Source organism: Larimichthys crocea, chromosome II, assembly GCF_000972845.2.
Source record: "Larimichthys crocea isolate SSNF chromosome II, L_crocea_2.0, whole genome shotgun sequence".
NCBI lineage: Eukaryota > Metazoa > Chordata > Actinopteri > Sciaenidae > Larimichthys > Larimichthys crocea.
The window spans coordinates 11,572,952-11,589,077 of record NC_040012.1 but is presented as its reverse complement, the minus strand read 5'-3'; the positions used below and the strand labels follow the sequence as shown (position 1 = coordinate 11,589,077).

Genomic DNA, 16,126 nt, shown 5'->3' with positions numbered 1-16,126 from the left:
TATGGTCATGTAATCTAAGTATGCATGGCAAAACTCCAGAAAGTGTAATTAAATACAACTTAAGGGCTTTTTCAGAATAGCACAGTGAAATGCACTTTAGATTAGTCAAGTATATGCGATGATATAAGATGTACTAATCATACATCATTAATTCATTAGGCAAAAGAGCTTGAAACATGCATCTAATAACAGCTGCTCTTTCATTAAAAAGTAGCTGTTATGAAATATTGTAAGAATAACTGTTTTTGTTTGACCCACACTTTTCTCTGCTGTTTCCATTCTATTTTAAATCTCTTTGTGACATCTCCAACTTCACAGGAGTGCAATCAAAATCTGCTGGAGTGACTTTAGTGAATTCTTTGTCCGACACAGTAACTTTACAGTTTTATATTTCAGAAAATAAAATGTTTTCCATTAAATTTAAGAAACAAAAATAGGATTTTAAACAGCGGCTTCTGTTGCCATCAACATCTTGTACCCATGTTACATCTCCCGCAGTCTATGGCCAAACAAACATCAAGTATATTATCTATGAATTTGTAATTTGTTGTTGAGCAAGTTAACGCTGCCCTCACACAACATGTCATTAATTATTTTCATTGATCATCACAAACTTTAAAACAGAAAATGCATCGTCCATAAATGTGCCAGAAAAGACAAAAACAGGATGCAGGGTAGCTCACCTGGTCTTTACCAAAGTGGAGCAGGTTTAATTCCAGCCTGGGCCCTTTGCTGCACGTCATGTCCCGACCGTCACTCTGCTTGTCACTATCTAATAAAAGAGAAAATGCCCAAAATACAATTAAAACAAAAAGCCAGACATGAGATGGAAGAAGAAAACTCTTCCTCTGTGTTCATCAGTTCAAACAGTGACAAAAACAAAAAAAAGGTCATCTCGAGCGTGCCAAGGATGCCAGAGTGGCACTTTTACTACTGTTTGTACCTCACATCCTCATGCAGTGACAGTTCATTTGACTACTTGACCACGTCGGACATACTTGTGGAATCAAATAAGACACTAAAAAGAGCAGTTACAATGATTAGAGGAGGCTCAATGTGATTGTGACCTTTATTTTTGTGCCAAACATTTACGGAGAAACAACACATTTTCAAAATGAACTGCACACCAGAAATCAACCTAGGCCTGATAAAACAGTAACAGAACTGTTTTTGGCTCTTGACAAATTAATTTAATATAAAAGCACAGAATTGGTTATGACTTGGTCTTTACCGGGTGCCATTTTTGTAGCCGACTCTCGTCCACATTAGACGTAATCACAGCTGTCCCATTAACTTTGGTGCAAGGCGTGACCTGAGAGTCGAGGTTGTAGGTCCCCTGCTTTCAATACTTAATGTGCTCTCTAATTAGCAATTACATTTTAGATAATGGTATATGAACTGTTTCATGCCTGTAATTGGTCATGTGAATTAATGGATACTACGTAAATCAAATGGGACTATGTTGTTATTGGTAATTATAAGCTGAGAAATTATTCCATTATTGCTTACTTGCAAAGCTTTCTGATGAATGTAAAAAAAAAACCTTACATAAAATAAATGTTACCTCTTCACACACACAAAAAACTACTAATAGAATAATCACCCCCATTTTCAAACAAAACATTTTTCATTACACCAGAACAAAATGAAGACTGATAGCACTAATATATCTTATCTATTTAACAGACAGCAGTGGAGTTTTGATCTACAGAGTCCCAGTGTCAAGATACAGTACAGCAAGAGGGTGCTACAACAAACCAAATGCAAATTAAACTGTATGCAGAATCATGATAAATATACATATATATCACTTTTATATTGAATAGAATTAATATCAACAACATTCAGCTCAGCTTTTGGAATACTAAATTATGCATTCAAAGTAAGATGAAGGAAATTTCCAAGTCTGTGACCGTAAAAAGCATGAAGAAAAAAGTGTGACATCTATCTGTGATGATGTGCCGTTTTCTTTTTTTTCCCACCATGGAATGTTTTTGTAGAAATACGCCATTTGTTTTCGGTAATTTTTACTGTGCCAGCAAACTCACAGAAGTCCCAATGTGATGGGGTACGTTGGCACTTAGAAGCCATCACTATCAGGGGAGTTCTGCAAGCAAATTGTACTTTGATTAAACAGGATTTACATTACAAGTAATCAGTCCACAATACAAATTAAGCCAAAAAAAAAAAAAATGGCCCCTTTTTTTTTTGTTTGTTTGTTTTTTTGCTTGAGGACTGCAGAATAAGGTGCTTTGCTGGACACTTCTACAGTCCAGAATACAAAAGGCTTCAAAATCCTCAGCGATTCTGATTTGCATTGTTGTCAAAAAACAAAAAAACAAAACAAAAACGCAGCACTATACAGAATTTGAGATTTGTCTCAAGGCCATCTAACTGATTAATATCCTTTAAAATCTTTATTTTATTTTTTATGTGAAAACATTTCTGGACTAGATCACCTGGGACATCACCTCCAGTGACCAATCATAAGATGTGAAGCAAAGTCAGGAACACCCAACACGTATACAGTATATTCATGCATGTACTCATTAATGACTAACATCTCCCCTTTAACAGTTCCCTCTTTAAAAAAAACAGCTGAAAACGTGAATCACCACTGAGCTTCACCATTATTTTAAAAACTCTGATATGATTTTTTTTTTATACTATTATATTTGCATCAACAATGTAAGGAATATCATGGAGAGGGGAGGGCCTACAACACCTTATCATATCAAGTAGGATGTCAGCTACTCATACGCAAAGTGAGAAAACACAAGTATGTAAGCACCCTGTAGAAAAAGTTTCATTAAAAGGTGCCCTGTAGAAAAAATCATGAACCAATCTAGTCTCTGAATGATCTCTTGTAATAGGAAGGTACAAAACACGTTGAAAATAAAATATCAAGAAGAGTAACGACATAAGTGTCTCATTCATGATTACGCAAGAATGTCTTACTCTTGAACTCAAAATGGGATGTGGCCTTATTTGTCTTTCAGTGTCTTTTGCTCCTTTCGGCATCATTAAATTGCCCCAACACTGATAGTAAGTTAAAGCTTCTAAAAAAGCTGCAATAAAAGACTTCATCTTAGCATGATCATTTTTTAACAAATATAGTAAGAACTTTGTTTTGTTTTTTATACAATTTTTAATCTGCACCCTGCAGAAATCCTCACATTGTGATAAAATCTGAATCTCAAAATGGGTTTCTGAAACTATTTAGTATACTTTTTACATTGGTTTGTTTTTTTTCGATATACAAATCAAAAGAAAATGTCAACAAAAACTAACAATTCATGACAATCATAACATTATTATCCAATAATATCTATGACGTCTTTTTCTGTTACAGTTTTGCCATCAAGATTTAATGGAAATAATGCTACATTTGCACTGAGAAAGGTGAAGAAAAGCATTTCAGCAGGCGCTGCACCCGTGAAGAGTGGGTATTGTGTGAATCAGTCATTTCTCTCTGTAATACAGCAAATATGCTTTCAGTGATTCAGGCAGCGGTAAAGCCATTATTTGGTCTCTCAACATGTTCACTTGCTTGAGGATTTCAATGTCGCCAATGTCTTTTTCCTCCTCCTCCACCACCACTTCTGTGTGCGCTTCCTCTGGGTGCTCCTCCTCCTCGCTCTCCCCCATTTGGGGGATCAGCTGGTTGCCTACAAAAACGTAGGTGTTGATGCGTCGCCGTCTGCAGCGTCTGCGTTTGCGCTTCTGGGGAACTCTTTGCACCATCCCCTTCCCCTGACTGTCTTCGTTGGTAAGATTTCTGAGGGTGCGGCGTATGTAGATCCGAGACAGATCCTGAAGGCTGCGGACAGTCACCGGAGCTGAGGACAAAGTGAGATGACACAGTCCTTTAGGGCAATGCGACACAAAAAATAAGAATAATCTATACAACTGCACCAGTCCTTCAACTAGGTCAGCATAAACAAGAGAGGCAGTCAAAGAGAAAACTGTGTCTCAGTGTTTCAAGGAAAAAAAACAACTGACTCTATGGAGCAGCTGCAAGGCGAGCTTCATATGTCAAAGCAAAAATTGCCGTCTCATCACATCACATAGGATCTACAGTCTGACTTAATATTGCCTGTTTTGCACATCAAGACTAGTTAGGCACAATAAAAGACAAAGACTGTGATTTTTTTTGTTTTGTTTTTGTTTTAGGCGGAGGCTGGAGAACTCACGCAGCTGGACAGTGTCAGGCTTCTCTCCATCAGCTCTGTTCTGCTGGACTAAGGGGGCAAAGGACACCGCCAAGATGTTTTTGCTCTCCCAAGTGCACTGGCCAGTCCTGGTTATCTGGGTCAGCTGTATAAAGAGACAAAACCTGAGCTCAACACTTGCACATTTATAAAAATAAGAAATACTGTGCAGCATTACGGAGCGAGGACTGAAGGTCAGCACAGTTTCTTCAAAATATATCTTTTTTTTTATGTTGGTGAGTGTTTTTACACACATTGCTTATTGTGCGATTTTCATGGGAATGCATCTTCTCTCCAGACACAAGCTATATACTGTTGCAATTATCTCTGTGTATACAACATACACATATATACACACACAGTATTTACTTATTAAATAACATTCACACACCAATGAGCTTACTCCAAATCCACATGTTCATTATGGCTGGCAGATGTGCGTACACTGTGTACCCAGAGAAATATGAGCCATGCCCGTGGAGAAGAAATAGGCCCTCCTTTACATTTGCATACACGCTGCTACCAAATAGGTTCATGACACATTAACTCCATTTCCACCCTTACTCTGTATGCAAACAATTCTGATATTATTATATGGTCCAGCGTGTAAGAGTGGCACAATATGGAAGAATATAATATAACACAGCTGTGTTTTACCTTGTTACCTTAGAATGAGCTCTTAATTTTTTAAAAAGGGGCAGTCTGCCATGTTTTAACCAAGCAGCAACCTCTGTGACTGTGTGAGTGAAGTGAAGCTGATACCGAAGTGCCAAAAACTGCAGTTTCTCAAACAGCCACTCGAGGCAGAACAATCTCCATAAGCCTCCATGTTTAAATTATATTAAAACATGTTTACAGCCTGGTACAAAAAAAACAGGTTTGTTCTCTATAGCAAACTTAAAGTCCTTTGTGAAATAATAATATTGCAATCAGTGCTGCTCATGATTTGCAAAACTTCCCACAATGGCCCGATAAGATGTAAAATTGCTCCAACTAATGATTATTTTCCTCAGTAATTATTTATTTTCTCAGCTAAATGTTTGGTCTATAAAACAATTTAAAAAAACAGTGTTCCCTAAAGGTGTCTTCAAATGGCAAATTCTGACATTTGAGAAGTTGGAGCCTTGAACGATTATTAAATGATTATTATTAAAGTAGCTAATTACTTTTGTCAACAAATTGTGGCAGTAATAGTACATAGCACATCATCCTGTCACTCACCTCTACCAGACATGTGATCAAAATGTCTGCTGGTGTGACTCAGACCACAACAAGTAATTATTAGTCCACAGTATGACAGTTATGAAAACACATTAAACAAGGCTTTGTACGCACCGCGCATGGTGATAATGTGAGTGTAGGGGGAGGTGTAATTGTTTGGGGGCATTCAAGTGGCGCACAACAGGTCCATTAATACAAACAGATACTGTGGACGCCATCTTTAATATACTTAATTCACCAGGATAATACTCACTGTCATATCACAAAGTCACCATTGGATTACTCTTCTTTCAATATAGCCACAATACAGGTAAACATAAAGATAGTATGTTATATCACATAAGAAAGATGAGGTACAGATGACAGAGATAGTTTTTTTAATGTTGCCGCCATGAAGATGTTCATACAGCATGTCAGTAATTTCAAAAAGCTCTGTTCTCCTCATGTTTTTTTCATGCGTGTCCACCCTTTAAAAAGATTTTCTGTTTGTTTGTTTTTTTTGGAGGTGGAGAGCACTGGCTTTGTGCTGATGAAAGGCCACAACAAAGAAGAGAAAGAGAAAAGATGTTTTGAACATTATTCATATTCATGTGTAGATATGGCCTGAGTGGATGTGGCTCTCAGGCTGTTTCGATCTTACAAACATGTTTGATCAAAACGATGTTTAATTATTTTCTCCACCGTGATTCATACTTGTGTAGGCTGTTTTTCATTCTTACGAATGCTTTGGGCATCTTTTAAAACATCTTTTAAAGTATATTGTATTCTCTCATGCCCTGGTAACACTGAGACCTTGGTTAAATAACTGAGGACATAAAAGATTCAAATTGTGGGTCACAGTATCTAATTTTAGTCAAACTTTTATTCACTATGGCTCCTTTTTCCTTTAATACCTTAAACTGCCACCCTTGACCATGAATCTGTCAAGATCTTTACCCTGAAAAAAGGTTCCTGCCAACCATTTTCTCCACCAACTTCCCAAAATATTCTTAATGCCCTTTTATACTCCCACAGTCTGTCCACTCACACGTCCAACATTTTAAATAAAACATTTATTTATACAGCCCTATGTGTGCTCCTTGCACCGCTGCTCAAATCCAGGGGCAGTTGTGGCTCAATAATGCATGTGAAAGTTGCATAACCAGTCTTGTAGATCAAAGCTATTTTACCTCGTTTTCCCTCATGTGTTAGCATTTTGAATAGTAATCATGATGTGTTGATTCTGTATCATTCTGACGGCCTGTAGGACTTACCTGATCCTCTATAGGCATCACCAGAATGCCTCCAATTTTGAGCAGCACTTTCATGTAATTTTCATGGTCCTTCTGCACTCCCGCACCGCAATAAATACGATCGTATTGGTGGCTGTCTGTTGAGATTTCAAGGCAATTCCCCACCACAAAGACGGGTTCACAGAATTCAAACCTGTGAAAAAATAATAAGTACAGTGAATAAAATACATTAAACAATGCTACAAAACATGTTTTTTTCCCCTCCTTTCACGCATATCATCACATTTGTGAGCTGTGACAGAATTATGCAAATTAGATGGGGAGAATTAGAGCGATTTAAATGTATTTACTTGCGAGACAGAATCTGTCTCCCAGCACACCTCTAACCTCACTAATCAACCTGTCATCTTTGTTTAATAATTGTTTTTACACTCTTTGTCCAAAGTAAAGAAATGAGATATATCATCAGTTAGTTTTAGTGAGAATCTGTTACTGAATGAAACATTACCTTAAAGCTTGTACTTACTTATCAAAGCTGTCACTATTCTTTATGAAGTCATCCAGTTTCTCTCTGGCATATTCAACAACGTCCTTATGGAGCTCAACTCCATGGTTCACACCAAATGGCCCTTAGAAAGAAAACACAACAGGAACAATATTTTTAATAGCTTTATCTACTACTACTGTCATATTAACACGCAGAGCTGCTGCTTTTGTATGTTTCTGTGATTGTAAACTGAATGTTCTTAAGGTTTTGGACTGTTGGACAAACAAAAGAAGCAATTTGTAGACAATCCCTTGTGCTTTAGGAAATTGTGAAGGGCATCTTTTAATATTTCTATGGTTTAAATATGACATTTCATAGACTAAACAAAGGAAAATAAACAGCAGATTAATCATTGCAGTCCGATTATCAGTTTGTAGGCACACACTGTACTTTCATAGTGTATGTTTACCTAGAATTTACAGAACATCTGAGCACTTCCCACACATGAAAAAACACTGCCTTAAAAAAATAGAGCACGCTCTGCTTACCAATGATAAGGCCAACCATTGTGCTCAGATAGCCGGTTCCGCTGCCCAGGTTGAGGAAAGAAAGTCCTGGCTGTAGTTTGAGAGCCTCCATCACCTCAGAGTATATACACGGAGCAGACAGGTGTATGTTGCCATGCTTCCATGCCAAGTCTTTGTAGGCACTGTCCCGGTAGCCATCCAGATAGTAGTCCCCGCGGTCTATGGCCCGAAAAGCATGTTCAACTTTTTCTGTGCGAATGTACTGAGCCTCCTTCAGATTATCAATGAGGTCGTCATTGTCCTCCCCAGCGCTCACGGCTCCCCCCATGGTGAAAAAGAGAAGAGAAACTCAAGGGCCGAACTCGTACTCAGGATGAGTTATTCCTCCTCAGAGTGGCATGGAGATGAACGGCTGGCTGAAGGATGCTGCCGCTGTGACTCTCCTCAAACGTCGGTTCAGACAACGGTCATGTCCAGGCGGCAAGTGACCTGAGAGAAATGATATAAAACACGTTATGTCAATATGCCTGCAGGCGAATACAGCGTCTGGTTAAATCTACGACTAAAGTGAGAAAATGTATTAATACTCTGGGATTGTCTTTTTGATGAAAGATTAACAACTGTGAGAGAAACTGACAGCTGAGGAATGAATGAAAGTTTTAGGCTATAAACAGTGATTTTCCAAATTAACTCCCTTCAGGATGAAAACATCAACAATTTATGCATTGCAACGCCTTTCTAAAAGACTTGATGAAATACTGTAGCAGTATCTCAAACAGTATATTCACCAAAATGCCATGTTTAAAAAAAACAATAATACAACATTTAGGCATCATTAAAGTTATTATTTTGCCACGCCATATTACCTCCACTTCACAGAGAATAACACCAAAACACAAACTTCAACTTCAAGTTTTTTTATGCTAATTTGTATGTATACACTCCTTTTTCACAGCAGACATTTTGACACAGGGAGAGCACGGGTGTAATTAATAACCTACTTTCAATTTAGGTTCAAGGGCCCTGGTATAATACATGCTGGCTCATGTGCACGGCTTACTGGCACACTTAATGGAAAAGAGCCATCATGAATGTAATTTGTTACACCTGTGATTTTCCACAAAAAAATATCTGCTCTGAATGTTAAAGAGCTTGTACAAAATGAAGTAGTATTTTCAGAATGTGTTGCAATAAATCCAACACAGATAGACATCCTGCATGTACAGTGTAATGTGCTGTATATGAATGAAGCACAAAAACAAATATGGAAAAATTCACTGCTTCCAGCTTCTAAAATGTGAATATTTGTTGGTTTTTATTAGATGCCTGAACTGAATATCTTTATGTTTTAGATAAAAAAAAAGCAATTTAAGGATGATATCCTGGACATTTTAAAACAATTTTCTGACCTGAAAAACAATTAACTGAGAAATTAATTGGCAGATAAATCACTAATAAAAATAATCATTATTCGCAGCTGTACGATTTGTAGGAGCAAATTGAATTTACTACCTGTTTTAGATAATGTTTCGACTACACTGTTAGCCCAAGTATACTTATGTGCCTGCTGTGTATTTCTAGGTAATAGATAATTGACATTAAGGGTGGGCAATAAGGATAAAACCCTCCACCATGTCACAAATAATTTTACATTACAATATTTATTGTCATATTATTGTTTCTGAAGAATCTACCAAGACTAAAACACAAGATAATAAAGAATTAGATACCAGAAGCAGTACTGCAAAAATGTTTTCCCACAATATATATCATCCTTTACTGTACATGCAAGTCTTTAAAAAAATCCAACTTCATCCAAAGGCAAAGCTTTGGATGAAATCAATGAACGTAATGTACACAGAGATAAGTAGATGTGACAAAGTTGGTCTCAGATAGTTTACAATCAAGCAAATACTGACTACTTTATGTAATTCTGGCTAAAAATCCCTCATAAGGCTGCAACTTTTTCTTGATACATCATTTAATCTACAGAAGACCAAAAAGTAGTGAAAATAGTGATGTCCATCATAGTATCCTAGTGCACAAGGTGATGTCCTAACATGTCTTGTTTTGTCCAATAGTCCAAAAAATGAATAATATTCCCTTCACCAGACCAAGAAGACCATGACAAGCAGCAGATTATCACATGTGAGTTCCTGAAAACAGTTTTGGTGATTTTAATGACTTAAGTGATTTACTGATTCGTGATGCTGGGACATTTCCCGTCATCTTAAGGGTACACAAGCTAAAGAGCACTGCTACAGAGCAGCATCTGAAGAAGGGGTCAATTACGACTGATCTATGGTAATCTGAAAGTTACTTACACTGTAAGTACCGAGCCACTGACTTTACTACACCATGCTGTACTGTTAAGTACCACATTGTAGCAGTAAAAGAGGAAATTCCTGACACATGGTGGTCTTTAAATGTTTTATAGACGCTTTGATAACTAAAATACCCCACACTGGCACCGAGTGAAAGGGTATCGTTGGAGAAGCAGCCGAGGGAGACAAGTCTTGAATTCTCCCTCTGCCTTCTCAGCATCTCCACATCTGACTCAGCTAATACAGATTAAATTCAGAGGTGACTTTGTAGTGGGAGGCCTGGTAAGGTAATTTTCCACTGGCTCTTTCACGTAGGCAAAAAGAATCATTGATTCACTGATTGTACGGAAGTGTATTTTTCATCCTTTTTTCCCCTTCTACCCTGTCTGTAATGCATAGTCCTTTGAGTTTGTCCGCAGTTGAGAGAAAATCTAGGAAAATGGGTCAGGCGAAGTACTTTGCAAGCAAATTGCTTTTTGCTAGCACTGTACAGTCAAACAAATGATGACAAGTCTTAAAACAGGGGTCATTTTTCACACACTCCTTTAAGACAAATCAAAAAGGACCAGCTAGGTAATACCATTTATTGTAATAGTGAAGCTGTATAAGGAAAAAAGCCTCTATAAACATCCATCCACTGATAAATACACACACAGGGCGTCCTGGGTTGACTCTCGGTGTGTATGGAAAGTACATCGGCGCCATCTCAGGTCATGACTGCCTGCTATGACCCGGTTAGGGTCAACTCACTGAACCATGCAGGATGACGAAACATGTAACAGATCCTCTGGCAAAACAAGTTCAAGTCTAGTGCTGTAACTAAATACCAAAGGCCTGTCTAGGCAGCACACACCAAGGTTGTACACAGCAGCGTGTGCAGACAGTGTGAAGTAAACTGATAATCCATATAGTTAACAGCATTTATAGTGTAAATTCAGACAGATTTGCAACTATATCAGCATAAACAATTATGTCCATACCTCTGTGGCAAAAAGCACAGAGCGATATAATTTGTGCAAGTAGAAAATAATCACGTGTATCAATAAATCTCTTAATAAATCTAGTCACAAGTCGTTTGCCACGTAGACTGTGCATAATATTTGTTGTGCTGTTGTAGTGAAAGATTACAGCATTACATTTGTAATGACTTGTGTTTCAAAGTGACAATGGACGTGAAAAATACATTTTTGATTAAGAATTAGCATATCTTTTCATACGAAATCCTGCCTGTGAATTTACATTTCCTGAAGTCGGTGTGTTAACTCCCCTGTTAACTCCGGTAAACATGTGAGCATGTTAGGTTGTCACTGAAGGATAAGTAACCAGACAAAAGACTTGAGATGGTGTAGTTAATGAGCTCTGACTGTGTGGGAAATCAATTCAGCGACTATTTTCTCTGTGATGTCAAATGTATTATATAATACAATAAGGCATATTTGCACAAATGTTAATAAAAGGGGCTTAGAGATTTTTTTTTAAAGAATAATTTACTGAAGACTTATAAGTATTCCTCCATGCAAGGACACAACTTAAAGGAAGTGTAAAATGAAAAATATAAAACATTTGTAGATTGTAATAAATATTACGCTCTGTGCTAATTCGTCTGTCGTCCATCTTTTTCCGAATGAATTAGGTGACCGCCTCTTCTAGTGCCACAAGCAGGTCACATTGTCACACTTTATTTCATAAGCTAATGACCTACTTCCCATTAACTCTGTTGTGGGTATCCGTGGAGCACAGAAGATAAATCATACTGACTTTGGTCACCCAATGACCTCTTTTCTTGCACCACATTGAAATTTTATTATCCAATTTTACATAATATACCTTAAAATCTGAACAGTGGGATGCGATGAATATGTTAGTGCTCTTCGGATGTTACATCCATTGGATTTCGACGACCTACTGACCCCTCCTCTACTGTCTAGCACATAATCTTCATCTTTACATATTCTACAGGGCAGACGTTTATGCTCCCAATGGCACATTTCTTTGACCCTATCATGACCTTTTATTAAAGATGTATGGTTTTATTCTTTATTCGATGTTGCTGTGTGTTCAAACAGCCATGTACTTTTGAAACACACAGATATGATTCAATTGTCTGTTATTCTTTTAAATGCACTACTTAAAACCAGTTTCTACTTCATCCTTACACTGCTGTCTTCCTCTATGGTTGTACACATTTGTACAATACTTAAAGAGTCTTAAGTATAAATAATTATTTTTTAATTTCCACAACTCCTCACCATAATGAACCTGCCTTTAGTCTCACCCTCAGCAAACCTCAGAACATATTCATGCTCAGCAGTGAAGATGAGAACCTTTTCATTTAAGCAACAATATGGCTTTTCTTCTGACTCTTCCCCAGGCTAGCGTTAGAGATCTTATGGCGCATCCAGAATTAAGTGTATTCACATCCCTTTTTATTAATGCAACTTTGACCACTGGACTGTGTTTATGAACCACAAACAGCCGAGGGACGTGACAGTAGATGCTAACAACAGGAAGTGACTTCATGCGAACTTATTCTCCTCTGGATCCTCACACGCGTTCATCTCTGCATATTCATTAAAAGAAGTCATACAGTTTGCAGATCAGCGTGAATTCTTAAGTCAAATTATCTGTTTTTCCCTCAATTTGTGGCATCTACATGAACCTGCAACCATTTGAATGTATTTACTTCACATCTTTAAAACAGCAAACATTTTTTTGACTGATGTGTAATGAGAATGATACCATCACAGAGCAGCCAGTGAGGTAATAGAAAAAGTATTGTTAATTGTTGTCATGTTGGTGTGCATTCAATCGGAGCTGAAGCTTTTGAAGCAAACATCCATTGGTTCTAATGAAATGTGAGTGTTTGCTGCTTTTCTTCGAGACTAATTGAGTTTTGAAATGACGGAAGGACGTAACATGACATCTGAAGATGTCCCTATGAGCGTTGGGAAATTGGAATGGGTATTTATTTACAATTTTCTGACCTTTTATAGACAAAACTATTACTCTGGATAATGAACAGTGCATTGTTTGATAATTCTTAGTTTCAATCCTAGTCATTAGGATTTTCTATCATGTAGATGGTTCAGAAATAATGATTTCAGCTTTTCAGTTGTATTTCTTTGTCTTGTATGGCGATTAAGTCAATTTCTTCAGCTTTTGAACTGCTGATAGGACAAAACAAGCGATATGATGCCAAAGATTTGAGATTTTCACTATTTTCATACAATTTAAAGACCAAACGGAAAATTAATCTGCAGATAAAATTCATCCCGACAATAATCATTAGTTGCACCCCGAGTCTTCTTAACTGTTCTTGCACCTGATTCCCAGCAGAGTTTATTCAGCCCTGTCAAAAACATAATTGTTATTTTCAGGTGATTATACACTGATGAAAACACAGTTATGCATATTATATTCAATTTTCAAATAGAGCCCTTAGATCTCACACACTGGGCATTTAATATAAATGACTATGACAAATGATGGATTCTGCATCATGAGTACTTTGGGAACTGTGAGTATACTTTGATGCAAAAGTTGTTTTATTTACTTTTAGAGTACTTCTTGTTCTATGCTGTGGTATTGTACTTTTACTTCTGAGAACGTCTTTCTCTACACTGTGGCATAGTACTTTTACTTCTGAGTACTTCTTAGTCTACACTGTGGTATAGTACTTTTACTTAAGAAATTTGTGTGCTACACTGTAGTATTTCTACTTTTACTTCTGAGTACTTTTTGCTCTACATTGTGGCATTGTACACTGTAGTATTCTAGAGTACTTCTTAGTCTACACTGGGGTGTTGTACATTTACTTCTGAGTACTTCTTGCTCTACACTGTGACACTGTACTTTTACTTGTGAACTTACACTGTGGTACTGTACTTTTACTTCCTAGTACTTCTACACTGTGGTATAGTACTTTTACTTCTGAGTACTTCTTGCTCTATGCTGTGGTATTATACTTGTACTTCTTGCTCTACACTGTTGTATTGTACTTTTACTTCTGAGTACCTTTTCCTCTATGCTGTGGTACTGTACTTTTACTTCTTGCTCTACACTGTGGTATAGCACTTTTACTTCTGAGTATCTCTTCCTCTATGCTGGGGTATAGTACTTTTACTTCTTGCTCTGTGCTGTGGTATAGTACTTTTACTTCAGAGTGCTTCTTGCTCTACACTGTGGTATAGTACTTTTACTTCAGAGTACTTCTTGCTCTGTGCTGTGGTATAGTACTTTTACTTCTGAGTACCTCTTCTTCTATGCTGTGGTATTGTACTTACTTCTTGCTCTGTGCTGTGGTATAACACTTTTACTTCTGAGTACTTCTTGCTCTACACTGTGGTACAGTACTTTTACTTCTGAGTACTTCTTGCTCTACACTGTAGTACAGTACTTTTACTTCAGAGTACCTCTTCCTCTATGCTGTGGTATTGTACTTACTTCTTGTTCTATGCTGTGGTATAATACTTTTATTTCATAGTTCTTCTTGCTCTACACTGTGGTACAGTACTTTTACTTCAGAGTACTTCTCCCAGCCCTGCGGCCAGCCTAAATGAAGGCCCTGGTGTAACATGGTGTATGTGTTTTCCTGGTGTTTCACGCAGTGGCGTTCACAGATGTGCTTTAAATCCCCACAACTGACACCTGAAGCAGCCAATCAGCGCTCTTCCTGGTCACGTGTTGCAGTTGCCACACAGATGGCGGCCTGTCGGCCAATCAGCTGCCGGAACACTTTCTTCGCACTGCGTGTGACGATGGAGCAAAACAACAACAGCGTCTTCATGAAATGTTTCTCAAGCGCTATTAATCACGTCTTGTGTCATAATCCTGCCTGTGTACATGTGTACAAGATAAAAACCCACGACACAGGCCGACAAACACTAACAGAGTCTCTCTGTGTTTGTGTGCTTTCATGCAGCTTTTTGTCCCCCACTTGTCGACCAACACGCAGTTCTTTGCCAGGTCTCTGCAGTGCGATTAACCTCAATCTTTAGCAAACGACTAGCTCGACCGGTTTGTTAAGAAAACGCTGGAATAATATCAACCCCCCTGGGAGGGAGGGTTCAGTAGCTAGTCCTATTAAAAAAATAAATATAACACACAAATATAAATGATTTAACGGAGCTTCTGCCGTCTGAGGACGCCAACGGCTGTGACAGAAAAAAAAAGAAGTCTCCTCATGTACACAGAGCGCGAGCGAAGACGACGTGCGCAGAAATGTGTGAAATTTCCAACCGTCGTCCGTTCGGCGCTGACAAGTTAAACAACGGCTTTAAATCTAACGTCTAACGCGCGAGCTAACTGTAACGGTAACCGTCGTTTACTCGAGTTGCCAATGAACCGAGCTAACGTTAGCTTCTTGTTTCTTTCTTTCTTTTTTTTTTTTTGTGGTGGGCCTGAGTGCGCCATCATCAAAACACACACACAGAGAGAGAGAGAGAGAGAGACAAAGCAGGTTAGGTAAGCTCGCCTCTTTATCCTTCCGTTACACAGACAGCAAAACACAAACAACGCACACAGCGTGTCCACGTTTAAAAACAAACCAATTAAATTCACACGAAGCCGCAGGCGACACAAACGGAGCTAACTCTCAAACAAAAGGTTAAAAATAAACTTACAAAAAAAAAATACTCACAATGCCGTGTCGCATTAACTCGCTCCTTGTTAACGTGGATGTGCAATGCGACGTTCGCTGACTTTGAGCCTCCTCTCACGGGCTGACTGACGGGCTACTTAACCCCCCGGAGACGAGTGGCTAGTTGGGTTGAAAAGGTAAAGTAGTGACGGAGAGAGCCGTGCTGCCGAAGTGGAGGAAGAAAGAAACAGCTGAGAAGAGGATGTAAACACAGGTCACGTGGTTTAGCAGTGTTGTCGATAGAGGGAAGCACTGTTGCTATCTATCTATCTATCTATCTATCTATCTATCTATCTATCTATCTATCTATCTATCTATCTATCTATCTATCTATCTTAAAAGACAACATCTATCTGCCTTTACTGCACTTTTTTGGACTTAATCAGTCACATACTTTTTGAAGTATTGACGGGATGTACTTTGACTTCTTCCAATCAATCTTTATATCCATGAAGACATGTATTATTTACTATACTAATCTCTTGT

General features: G+C 38.0%; 1 protein-coding gene across 1 annotated transcript; it reads right to left on the bottom strand.

Moving 5' to 3' along the window:
- Window positions 1-1,055: 1,055 nt before the first annotated feature.
- On the bottom strand, window positions 1,056-15,874 carry pcmtd1 (protein-L-isoaspartate (D-aspartate) O-methyltransferase domain containing 1). The gene is made up of 6 exons (XM_010729184.3): window positions 15,641-15,874; window positions 7,700-8,167; window positions 7,191-7,293; window positions 6,686-6,857; window positions 4,194-4,317; window positions 1,056-3,839 (listed from the first exon to the last, which is right to left on the bottom strand). Exons 2-6 carry the CDS (start codon window positions 8,004-8,006, stop codon window positions 3,463-3,465), a joined length of 1,083 nt encoding a protein of 360 aa, XP_010727486.1. The 5' UTR covers window positions 8,007-8,167; window positions 15,641-15,874; the 3' UTR covers window positions 1,056-3,462.
- Between the last annotated feature and the right edge of the window lie 252 nt (window positions 15,875-16,126).

Excerpts from the sequence above, each read along its gene's own strand:
- pcmtd1 (XM_010729184.3), bottom strand. The coding sequence starts at position 8,006 with ATGGGGGGAGCCGTGAGCGCTGGGGAGGACAATGACGACCTCATTGAT. Across the intron at positions 4,318-6,685 it reads TGATGCCTATAGAGGATCAG|CTGACCCAGATAACCAGGAC; the intron begins GTAAGTCCTACA and ends CTCTTTATACAG. Across the intron at positions 3,840-4,193 it reads GCCTGACACTGTCCAGCTGC|CTCCGGTGACTGTCCGCAGC; the intron begins GTGAGTTCTCCA and ends CTTTGTCCTCAG.